General features: G+C 51.5%; 4 protein-coding genes across 4 annotated transcripts; 1 reads left to right on the forward strand and 3 right to left on the reverse strand.

Moving 5' to 3' along the window:
- Positions 1-136: 136 nt before the first annotated feature.
- Positions 137-2,966, reverse strand: AA0111_g5899 (Transcriptional activator protein; the record flags this gene model as incomplete). Its single annotated transcript, XM_028652061.1, has 5 exons — positions 137-1,318; positions 1,369-1,726; positions 1,777-2,057; positions 2,106-2,422; positions 2,474-2,966. 5 exons carry the CDS (start codon positions 2,964-2,966, stop codon positions 137-139), a joined length of 2,631 nt encoding a protein of 876 aa, XP_028506375.1.
- A 1,348-nt stretch (positions 2,967-4,314) lies between these two features.
- AA0111_g5900 (hypothetical protein) lies at positions 4,315-6,077 on the reverse strand (the record flags this gene model as incomplete). The annotated part of the gene is made up of 4 exons (XM_028652064.1): positions 4,315-4,401; positions 4,633-5,176; positions 5,222-5,733; positions 5,787-6,077. The coding sequence occupies 4 exons, from the start codon at positions 6,075-6,077 to the stop codon at positions 4,315-4,317; spliced, it is 1,434 nt and encodes a 477-aa protein (XP_028506327.1).
- Positions 6,078-6,953: 876 nt separating this feature from the next.
- On the forward strand, positions 6,954-8,972 carry AA0111_g5901 (Tyrosine-protein phosphatase; the record flags this gene model as incomplete). Its single annotated transcript, XM_028652065.1, has 4 exons — positions 6,954-6,995; positions 7,061-7,382; positions 7,433-7,661; positions 7,712-8,972. The coding sequence occupies 4 exons, from the start codon at positions 6,954-6,956 to the stop codon at positions 8,970-8,972; spliced, it is 1,854 nt and encodes a 617-aa protein (XP_028506328.1).
- A 626-nt stretch (positions 8,973-9,598) lies between these two features.
- Positions 9,599-10,256, reverse strand: AA0111_g5902 (hypothetical protein; the record flags this gene model as incomplete). The annotated part of the gene is made up of 4 exons (XM_028652066.1): positions 9,599-9,709; positions 9,762-10,065; positions 10,125-10,129; positions 10,185-10,256. 4 exons carry the CDS (start codon positions 10,254-10,256, stop codon positions 9,599-9,601), a joined length of 492 nt encoding a protein of 163 aa, XP_028506329.1.
- Positions 10,257-12,095: the final 1,839 nt, after the last annotated feature.

A 12,095-nucleotide genomic window follows, 5' to 3' on the forward strand; every position in this document is an offset into this window, starting at 1 on the left:
TCTCTTTCGCTCTTGCAAGAAGCGTGGTATCTCAAAAGCAGCCAACTACATCACCCTAGATGATATCCTATACGCCAGACACCTATTCATTGTATATACACCCGTCGTATCATCGTGGTCTCGTCGAGGCACCAAGTTACAACCCGCAATAAGTAGTATCCAGGCCCGTAAGATTTGCTGTGCTGTCATAGTCGCCTGGAATCATGATACCAGGGTAGAGTCTATCGCTGCCGGGCGTGGAACCATATTCACATGCACCGGTACTAAACTCTTCTCCACTGGTCAAGCTCTCATCACTGAAACTGAGGACGCTTTGAGGTGGTGGTGCCTCTGAGCTGTAGCTGCCCCAGTTCCAGACGTTTGGTGACCAAGTGACATTGCTGTCGGTACTGGCTGACTGAGGGGCAACGTCGACGAGGGCGTCTGCTGGTTGTCCACCGTAAATTGTGTCGTAAATGTTTGTCTGGCCATTGTCTAGTGAAGAAAGGAGGCGTTCCCAGTCGGATGACGAAACCTCGGTCTTGATACCTTGGTTGTTTTGTAGTGCATAGCCAGCTAGTGGGTCACTGGCGAACGAAAGATAGTCAATATTGCGTTGCGCCTGTTGTTGTTGCTGTGGTGTTGGTTGACTTGGACGACGTTTGTTCGGCATCGAGAAGGATGCGCGATGTGACAATGGGCTCAATGTAGGTTCCGAACGGGCAACAGGAGGCTCGGATCGAATGGAAGATAAGCTTGTCGATGAAGGATTGGCATGTACGCCTACATTGGGCGAGAGAGCAGGCAGAGTTGCGCGGCGAGGCTCTTGGTCTAGTCGAGCGGCCTTCATGGCGCTTGGTGAGAAGCGAGCGGCAAGAGCCTTGAGGGATTTCTGTGTCGCGCGGAAGGTATCCAGAGGCGCTCCCATGTTGCTCTCTGAGTTGTGTCGTGACAGTGGTGGGGCTGGCATTTGCTCCACACGGGGAACAGCCACGATGCCACAACCGACACGACGGAACTCGGCATAGCCTGCAGCATTTCCGCGCTCAAGCATATCCATGACGGAGCATACGAGTCGGTTGCTGTCCTTGATCAACTTACCCTCGCGAGCAAGCGTCAGGGTCTGGAAAAGCAATCCAAAGCCAGCTTGCACAAGTACCTCGTTGCGATTAAGGCAGAAAGAGAAGCTCAGCTTGCGCTCGTCGAGAAGTTCGACAATTTGCACGATATGCTTGCAGGCATCACCAACGGCTACTACGGCTGACGAGCCCTTGTCGCCAAGATTAGCAACAACGGCTGGGCGGTAAACCAACGCCCTGATGTGATGGTAGGCGAGAGACTAGTTGTGTCAGCATTCTCAAAATGCACATGGAATCAAGATTCACATACCAGAACAGGGGATCTGCTGCTTGTGACGTTGGTGCTTGGCTTGTCTTGCGCAAACGTCAGCTTGAGGTGCGGCGCAAGGTTGCTCTGCCAGTCTTCCAACTCATCGCAGAGCGACGCAATAGTGCGGAAGGAGATGTCATGTGATGCAGATCCGGGGTAGAGCTCCGTTAGGACCTTAGACAAGATGCGTGACAGGCGGAAGAGAGCTAGTGCGCTGGAGAGCTTAGTGTACTCGCCGGGCAGGGTCGGCAGGAACCCCTTCTCGGTGACGTATTCATCGTCGGCATCTACCGGATACTCGCAGTGCACATCTTCCTCGCGGATTAGCTTCGGTAGCCCGAGGTGTGCAGCGGAGAGACTAGGAACGGTCAGTAACGCAACGGCAGGGTTCGGCGGGAGTAAGCTTACCAGTCGACCGTGTACAGCGACCAGAACAGCTTCTTTCGTGTTTCACTCGTCAGTGCATCGAGCGCGAAGCGCTTCTGTGACTGATGCAAGCCAAGACGTTGCGACAGGCCGACGGCCAGTCCCTTGTACTTGAGCACGCGGGAATAGTCGGCCCTAAGCAGACAGAAGATCTGGGCAAGGACGAGACTTTGCAGCGTTGCGACGTCATTCTCCATCAAGAAGCTCTCAATAGCGCTCTGCCATTGAGTCTCGAAGGACTCGACATCTTGTCCGTCGCGGGGCTTTAAAAAGTCAGTAAAAGGCTGGCATGTGTCGTAAGGCATACATACATCGCTAGACAGCGCGGCAATTCCGAAAACCAAGTTGAGTTGTGCAATCGACTTCTTGTCACTCATGGTATCGGGACTGGCCACATACTGTTCGTAGAGCGACAAGAAAGTGGGGCGATGGAGAATCGGAAACAGAGGTGCCCATTCTTGGAAGAAAATGTTGATCATCTGATCCGAGACCAGACGTGGAGGAGCCTTGAAGGAAACGATTTGCTTAGAAAGAGTAGAAGCTTGTCGCGCTCCAGCGCCGAAGAAAGCACTCGAGTTGATGTCGGTGGATAGTCTACCCGTCTCCTGTGCTTTTTGCTTGAACGCCTCTGTGGAATGTTAGATGTGCTGTATGCGGCGTTGGGGACCGTGAGTCATACCAACAAGTGTTCTTCCACTCGAGCTGCCCACGAAATACGAATCTCTGTTCAGGTCGTCAAGTAGCAGCGGTGCCTGCTGCACCTTGAATGTGTCGTCTTTTTCTTGTGATTCCTCTCGAACTTCCGAGGATCCCGGTGAATGCATCGAGGGTCGCCTGGCAGTAGGGAACGCTGTTGGAGAGCGCGCGTGCATGCGTGATAACATGTCAATCTTCTCGTCCTTTTCGTCAAGTAGATCCTTCAGGTCGCGGACCTCTGCTTCCAGTACCCGTACTCGCTCTTCCAACGACTCAGTGTATCCTCTGGGGAATGCACGGCGGCTGAGCTTGTCACTCGTCTTGCACTCGAATCCGACATTTGTGCATTGCGTGCAGCTGGGGCGGATGCCGTCGCACCGTATTTTCTTTGAGCGGCATCGGTCGCAGGCTTGGGCGATGCGGCTCTGGCAGCTTGAGCCGACCTTGATCACTTTCATGGGTAGTATCCCAGGCATTTTGGGCGTCGTTCGTTGCGCGTTGTTGGTGGTGTAGTAGTTTTCATCCAAAGGCCCAATGGGCGGTCACTGATAGGTCGTGTCACGTTCTGTCATCCGGTGCTCCGATCTTCGGTTGTCGTTCGCGTATTGTGTTGTGAAGTTTGTGGCTTTTATCGCTAGACGTGTAACGACGTGACTGCACGAAGATAAAGCAATACTAGTCAGGGTGGATGCGTAGGATGTATGAGTGGGAAGGTTAGACGGAAGAATTGGGGACGGCCTGGCAGATGTAAGCTGCCACCTGCCACCCTGGCTTAGTCTTTCTCTGGGGAATTTGTGGGCGCGCTGCGGGGCGAAGGCGCCATCCCACAAGGGAAAACACGAGCAGCACATCTTCGCCGATACTTTCTCGTCCATCACTGGCCACTAAACCTTAAAGCTAGCCTTGTTGCGATCAGCATGCCTGCTTGTCAGAATTACGACGGGCTTTCTCGGCACTCCTCAGCAGCCTCTCACGACCATGACTAGAGCTTTCTACGGAGTGGTGGCTTCAGCGACTGTGAACATCCACGCTCAGATCATGCTTGGAGGTCGGCCCGAACGTTGTGATTGAGCCACCCACCACTCTGTCAGTTGCAACATGCTCTAGGCCTGTGCCGCAACCAAATATTGCGCCCGTCTTAACCGGATGGGTACCATCTACAAGGGCTGCTCAGCAGGCTGCCATTCGCCAACAGCCGCAATAATTGGTGCCCGTATGACTACCACTCATCAGCGCACTCTATGTGGCACATTCTAGAAGACGGCAAGGTGATCAATGTCCTTGTTGACACGGAACGCGCAACCTGCATTCTGCCATGACAGGCTTAAAAGCTGGTTGTATCGACCAGGGGCGGATGAATGTGGACGACGCGGCAAGCCGCTTATCGCAGCCAAGGCCCAACCCGTTCTGCACATCAATTCTCCTAGACTTGAGCAGAACTGTCCTCGCGTGTCTGTGATTGATCTTCGACCAGGCCCCGCGTATAAGGCTGATCGCGTGGATATTGATGTTTCCAACAGTGACCGTTTAGAAGCGTGGCCGCGTGAGCCGTCTGAGCCACTTCGGCCGTAGAGAGCACGACAAAAGTCATCCAACTGCGTCATGCATGTTGGCCTGCGTTGTCGATTTCTATACGTTTAGGCGCAGAAATTTACGTTGGGTGATTAAGAGGCGTCATATGAATGGCGGAGAGCCGATGCTTCTATTGATCTTCTATCATAGACGCGCTGCTTCCGTCGCGAATGCAGGGCGCGTGGGGAGGTATTAGATTGGATAGGTTCCACAATGGTATATAACCTCGTCTATCATGTGGGGTCTTTGTGTTCAAGAAAAATCCTCTTCTCCATCCTCTGCTCCCTCGTTTAAACCAAGGTAATGTATTACAGCCTCAGTGTCTAGGAGTTTGGCTTTCTGTATGCTGTCAGTATGGTCCCAAGAAGAACATGCAGGAAAGGCAACTTGGTAGTCTGGCGGTCTAGCAGTCTAGCCCATCAGGCGCATGGTGCCGACCTTGGTGCGACACCATACTAGGCGAACGACTGTCCAAGAGCATGCTGTGACGCATGGCTTATGGTGATATTGTATGTGAAGCATACTATGATGTAGGTACGAGCGCGGGGTATGAGAAGGCAATAGTCTTACCTGGCTATCAAGTGTGGATGCAGCACGCTCGAGCATGTCTAGCTCCAGACTTCGGAGTCGCTCCGCAAGTTTCCACGGCATGTCCCGCATGGTACTGTCCCGTCTAGCGCCCTTTGATTCCTTGAGTGTGTCGATCTGTGCGTCAACACGGTTTTGTAGAAGTACCGTGGCACGGAGTCGGAAGACATCCCATGCTGGGTCCTGTTCAAGGTGTTCCCGCAACTTGACCGTGTCGAGTTCTTGCTCATTCCAAAAAGACTGGATTTCTCTTTTGCCGTCCGTCGTTTGTCTGATCTTGAAGTCTAGGCCGTCTTCTTCGTTGACTACAACAAGCCATACGAAGTCGCTTTCCCATTCTATGTTGCCGTCCTTCTCAAAGATGCGGAAGCCTGGTGCAACCTTTGAAACATAAATCTTTGCAGGTCTGAGGGGGTCGTCATCTGGGATGTCAAGGTCCAGAAACATGACTTTCGCACAAGTCATTGTATCTTCGATAAATCCGTACGAAAAGATGTTCTCACATGCGCCTTTGTCGTCCCCGTACCTAATCTGGTGAGCGGGTTTCGTGTGATGTGTTGGGATGACCTACGTGATCGTAACCTCTTCGCCAGGTTCGACATGTTTGCCCTCCCGAAGTAGTAACAACCCATTTCCGTTCCCATCGGTCTCATATAAGGCAGCTGTTGCATCTCCCGATGCATGATTTGCCATATCAATGCAGGGCACCATGCAGTCACCAGTACCTGGAAACTCCAGAGCTCTAGACCGGTACATGGCGTCGACACGCATCCAGTCGTCGAAGTCCAACATGCCATTGTCTTCGTCCCACCAGTACTTTTTACACCAGCTGATTGACTCTGTCGCAGTTCGCAATTTCTCAAATTCGCGCAGCAACCCATTCAATTTTGCGCTAACTGCAGGTTTGAGCGTGGTTCCAACTAAGAGCTCCCGTTCCTCCTCGGTCCAGAATGTGGGAAGCAGCTCATCCGGAAGAAACTTGATGTATTCCGTAAGAGGATTCAGGACGCCAACTCCCTTTGTCTCGGGACAGCAAATGGTGGCTTGTAAGAGTAGAAATGTAAGTATGGCGCCTCTTGTCGTCTGTACTGCGTTAGTGTTGTGAATTTTTCGATTCTTCCAAGGGGCTGTCACACCCTCCCAAAGTCCCCAAGAGCTTCGAGAATTTCTCGAAGATGGTGGTCTGCCTTTGCAAGAAGTTCGATGTTCTGGCGAGATATGATCAATTCCTTTGGCACGACAAGCATAGGCTCAGCGGCGCCCCCTTGGAGCTTCTTGTCGGCGATGACGGTTGATCCTCTGTCCTCATAACCTGGTAGCGGGCCAACTTTGACACCATTGAACTTGACCCCATTGAACGTAGCCCATGTAGGTAGCACATCGATGGACTCTTTGAGCCATCCCTCTGTTCTGCCCCGTCGGATCATTGTAACCTTAAATGTTAGATGAGGCTTCACAACGCACGGCCGCGGCCCACTCCTACTCTGCAACACACAGGATATGTGGGTCGCCAAGGATATCTCCCAGAACAGGGCTTCAACTCTGCGGAGTTTGTACGACAACTGCTTACTGTTGATGGTCCAAGTAACACAAAAAGAAATGACAACGGCAAGATGGCCGTATGCGGTGAGGCGATCGCGATGTCGACGGGCTCTAGTGCAGGCCGCGCAAATTGTCCGCGATTACTGCAGCAATCGAGATGCAGGCAGCCTCTAGAAGCCCATATATTGGACCCTGTGAGGTCATGCAGACACGACGACGACAGCTGCAGGTCCAAGTCTTGACGATGCTGGTTTCCTAAGAGACGGGACCAGACAGAGTCGTAGACGGGAAATGAGATGCTGGCAAACGAGAATATGTGTACCAGGTCACGTATAGGCAATGCGTAGGGTAAACAACAGGGAGGACCTCACCAGTTGTTGTGTTGTTGTGGTGCTTGGACCAGCCGTCTAGAGTTGTTATGATGGCGTTGACGGGCATCCCGAAACCGCGGAGTGGAACTAGCGGGCTGGTCCGTGCATCTGTAAACAACAACAACATGGAGGATGTGCTTAAACCTCCAACCATCCGCCCGTCACACATCTTTACTGTTATTCCTTACTCCGACCGCAGCAGGACAAGCAGGCGTAGACGGCACCTCCGCTACCAGCTACAGAACGACGACGCATATACTCCTGCGCTGCGCTGCTGACATCGCCGCTTTCGTCCCAAGTCGGCACCCCGTCCTTCCCCAGCTGTAATCAACACTTGAGAATCGCACCTTCCTCTTCCCCATGGCTTCACCACGCGATCGAGTAGCCAAGATGTCTCGCGCATCCACGACCAGCTATGGTCAGGTGATCGAGGTGAGCATCACAACACATACCAAAACAAAGCGATTGCGGAACACATTCTGATCGAGACCTCCTAGTACATTCAAGACCGACTCTATCTGGCATCGTACACAAGCCCGCCCGATGCCAACACGCCCTTTCCGTACCCCAAGCAAAGCCAGTCGCCTTCCAAGCGGTCATCACGCGCGCAAGTAGGACCTACTGCCGCAGGGCCCAAGGCGCATCCTCCTGTCTACTTCAGTATCGACAAGACTCTCCTGTACAATGCCTTCCATGGTGACTTCGGCCCACTGCACATTGGTCACCTCTACCGCTTCGCTGTTCAGCTGCATGAAGTTTTGGGCGACCCAGCCAACGAGGACCGCGCTGTCGTCTTCTGGAGCAGCGCCGACTCTAGGAGTGAGAGCACTAAATCTACTCCGTTCAATTGCACAAATTAACATGCCTAGGTCGCGCAAACGCTGCCTGCATTCTCGCATGCTACATGGTGCTCATCCAGTCATGGCCACCTCATCTTGCTCTGGCGCCCATTGCCCAGATGGATCCGCCCTGCATGCCCTTCCGCGATGCCGGTTACAGCCAGGCTGACTATGTCCTGAACATCCAGGACGTCATCTACGGTGTATGGAAGGCCAAGGAAGAAGGCCTTTGCGGTCTGAAAGACTTCAGTCTCGAGGAGTACGTCTGAGCCGCGCGCATCTCCAAACAGCCAACGCTAACAGTCCTAGATATGAGAAGTTCGAGCGCGTAGACATGGGTGACTTCAACTGGGTCACTCCCAACTTTCTGGCCTTCGCCTCACCACAACAACAACCTACACATGAGATCCCGACATCATCACCAACATACGCGACGCTACCTTCCAACATCGCCGAGATCCAGCGATCTGGACTCCCTGGTCCCTTCAAGAACGTACTCTCGCACTTTTGCGCGCGCAACGTCGGTCTCGTTGTACGATTGAACTCGGAGCTGTACTCCTCGTCCTACTTCACCAAGCTCGGCATCCAGCACTTGAACATGATCTTCGACGACGGCACATGTCCGCCACTGTCACTCGTACGCAAGTTCGTCAACCTTGCACATGAGATGATTACGGTGCAGAAGCGCGGTATCGCAGTTCACTGCAAGGCTGGACTTGGACGAACTGGCTGCCTCATCGGGGCTTACCTGATCTACAAGCACGGCTTCACCGCCAACGAGATTATCGCATACATGCGCTTCATGCGCCCGGGCATGGTTGTCGGTCCCCAGCAGCACTGGCTCCATCTCAACCAAGGTACTTTCCGAGAGTGGTGGTTCGAGGACACCATCAAGGCCAAGTACGCGCAGATGATGCCATCAACGCCTACCAAGTCACCGCATAAGCAGCGCCTTGCTAGCAACGGGCAAACCTTCACACCGCCCAACGGATCTTCCAAGCGCGCTGCGCTCGGTGAGATCGAGTCGAACGAGCGAAGCAACTCGGGCCATATTGGAGTACTAGAGGACAACTTGCCTGCGCCGACACCGGGACAACCGCGAAAGACTAGCAAGCTCTACGGTAACGGCCGATCACCACAGCGCATCGACGAGAACGAGCCCTTCACCAAGTCGCATACAGAGGTCAGAGCAGACATCACACGCTTCGATGGTGAGTCGGACGAGGAATTCCATCTCCGCCAGATTGCGCGGCGTACTTCGTCACGCTCCCCTCAGCGTTCACCGACCCTCAAGGACAAGCAGCGCCGCGCTTTCAGCACCACGTCTGTCGTCCAAACATCTGTAACACACACTTCTTTCGGCTTCGGTGAAGAGAGCGACCTCGAGAACACTGCACCGGCTGGCATCCGGCCGAAGACACCAAAGGAGAAGAGCGGCAGTGGCAGCATCAACATGGGCAAGATCCGATCGAGCCCTTCGCGCAGGAGCACCGATGGCAAGTCTGCTGTACGGAAGACCAGTGGTCGTGTCGGGAGCTTAGGCAATGCCATCTCCCGCCCAAAGTCATGAGCCACGTCCCTGGATTCTGAGTTTCTGATCCTCAATCTTCATTCCGGGAGTTATAGCATGGCGTCTTGGGACACGACTTTCATCGTCACTTCGTTTCTTGTCTCAGTCAATTCTTCGTCGCACAGCATGCCATCGGGCTCGGCGCTACATATGTCGTCTGCAGGCGGGCGTTTTGAATCACTAAAGAGTGCATAACGGTGTTGGGTCATCATTCTGGGAGTTACTGAGGCGCATGGTGTGCTAATGTCTCTTCTCTTTCCACTGTTTCATTACCAGTGACTGTTGCGCTGCATCTTTACTTTAGTCTTGTCCCTTTTCGCGGTAATCTGGCTGCGGATATGTTCATGACGTGTATGAGTTGATGACTACTTATAATTGTCCAAAAACAATGGCACTCTCTCTTCGAATCGAGCTCGCATTACCTGGATGTTGTTGTGATGTCTGCATAAATGCTACTTTCTGCTGAAGATACAATAATACTTCTCTCGTGTGCTAAGACTTGTTGCGTTACCTAAACGCTGTCGGCTGGGCTACAGTGCTAATACGCAAAAGCATACAGTCACTCCGGCGTCTCTAGCATGCCATCAACCCATTCTTGTCTTATGATGATCATCGTCGCTCATGCTTCAAAAATCGCACGATCGTGCCAATAACTCAGCCAACTCTTCTAAGGCTTCCTGGTCCTCCGCGTCGAAGCCATTGAGTTCCGCACAATCTATGTCGATAATTGCTACGACCTACGAATGTGTCAGCATACCAACACTTTGAAGTCAGAGAGTCAACACATACCTTTCCATCTTGTACAATGGGAACAACAATTTCACTCCGACTCGCTCCATCACATGCAATGTGTCCTGGGAACTTCTCGACGTCTTCCACTAACTGCGTCCTTGCCTCTTTTGCCGCAGTTCCGCATACCCCACGACCGAAGTTAATCACCTGACATGCTACTTGTCCCTGGAAGGGGCCCAGCAGTAGTTGTGACGAATTTGTAGGCGATGTGAAGTAGAAACCCGCCCAGTTGACTGCGGAGGATGGAGAAGGCAATGAATGATATGCGTGCCAAAGTAGCGATGCTGTGTTTGAGAAGTTGCTGTTCATAATATATTAGAGATGCTCCAAGTAGGCAGTTGCATAATAACATGAACGTACCAAACCTATGAAGCATTAGCAACGTAATCCCATCCTCTCTTAACGACTGATAAAACTTACCCAATTCCTTTGCCCATCAAACAACGCTCTCGCTTGTTCAAGCACTTGTGCATAAACCTCCTTCTTACTCATTCCATCGGCGAAATTTGATGAATCGGCGTGCACCTAATACCACTCCTAAATCAGCCACCATCTCAACCACATTTTTAGCCTAGGCTAAACAAGAGCTTCCCCTGCGTACCATGGCTGTTGATGTTGCGTTTTTTCGTTTCGGTCTCACAATTCTTTCTCGGACTGCTTTTGCTTGTGTGTCACGAAGACAAGGATGGTTGCTGCAATAGACAGTCGCCGATGCTTGCCGGGGAGCAACGATCGTGAATCCACACAAAGATAATTACGACTTCTATACTCCACGGCGATATTCACGTTTTGTAAGCGAGCGATTCTATGAATATGGATCGAAGATTGGTGTTACATGACTGTTTCTGTTCTTGGGCCACAAGGGGCTTAGGTTGCCAAAAATTGCGATCGCGTCATTGCTGTCTAATCTTATCTAGGCGTGTGCAACGCTAAGTGTTGTTGTTACCATCGCACACATACAGTAACAGACGTCCTTCGAATAGATCGGGTTATAGCCTTGCGTTCAAGGGTATCAATATATCATACAAGATTCAGACAGATTCGTTACGGCCTTGCTTTGAATTCTCGGCCAAAAAGATACCCACCATTGTCATCCACTTGGTTTGCGAAAATTTCACTGTTGCCAGCAAAGCAACCATCCACAGCCATGGAGCATTCCAAAGCATCAGACAAGAGGCTTGAAGTAGACTGTAAGGATAGATCTTAAATTGATAAGTATATGTAGCTCTTCAACCGCAAGTATGCTTCATGGCAACAGGTCGGTTGGCGCAATGGTAGCGCGTGCGCCTCCTATAACTATATCTGCGAGCGCAAGGTTGTGGGTTCGAGTCCCATGCTGATCGAGACGATTCGATGAAGTCTAGTACTGTGTGTATTAGACAGTGTCTAGTTTTTTTTGGTGGACTGTAGTTGGGATACTTTTTTTCTTCTTGACTATGTCAAGAAAGCAACAGCAGTCTTGTGTGAAAACCACAACCTGGAAACATCAAACATGCCTCCAAGGCAAGGATGATTTACTCCTATCATGTATAGGGAGGGTGTCTTTCCTTGGCTTTGGGAGCGTGCAAGCACGCCATCTGAGTCCGATCGATGATAAAAGAGAAAGCATTGGCATCACTAGATAGCTCTCCGAAGTGCGATCAGACCTTGAGCTTATGCAGATATGCGTCCTTCGCCAGTGCACCGTTCTACTCATCTCCCTTTCTACTAGAGTCTTTGTCTTTGAGAACTAAATGAAGATCTACATACCCATATATTCGGCGCACGCTTATCATTGCAGTATATTCTCTTTCAAACCGCGAAAACAGTATCTCATGATGTCTTCTGATATCTCGCATCGCATCTCGTCTCATGCGTCTTTTCATTTCCCTTCATATCTCTAGGTATCGCCCTTCTACTATGGTCTTCGATGTCCGAAAAGTGTTCAATCAGTCGCGGGGTCTTGCAGAAGAGAACGCCTGCCACGCCACCTATATGATAGATTACCTAGGTAACCTCAATTCCCAGCTATTGCTTTTGTCGTAGCAAATCTAACCCGTGTCTATATATTCTTTTAGAAAATCATCTTTGAATTCGTCGAAGAGGAGTAACTATCTTCTTAGCTTTAGTATCGAAACCCCGCCCAGTGTGACCTGTTTTGCCGCCTCCTTCGATAGATTCCCCGATACATGTACATTTAGATGCGTTGATTAGGTGTCGAGTACATTGAAGTCGTTGTGCAGGTGAATGGTAAGGCTATCGAGTCAAATATCTCAGATGACGAAAAGTAGATCGCCCTCTCAGAGTATGTAGGTAGGAGCCAGCCACAAAACCAGGCAGGTGGCGTGTGTA

The sequence above is a fragment of the Alternaria arborescens genome (assembly GCF_004154835.1).
Source record: "Alternaria arborescens strain FERA 675 chromosome Unknown contig_12, whole genome shotgun sequence".
Lineage (NCBI taxonomy): Eukaryota > Fungi > Ascomycota > Dothideomycetes > Pleosporales > Pleosporaceae > Alternaria > Alternaria arborescens.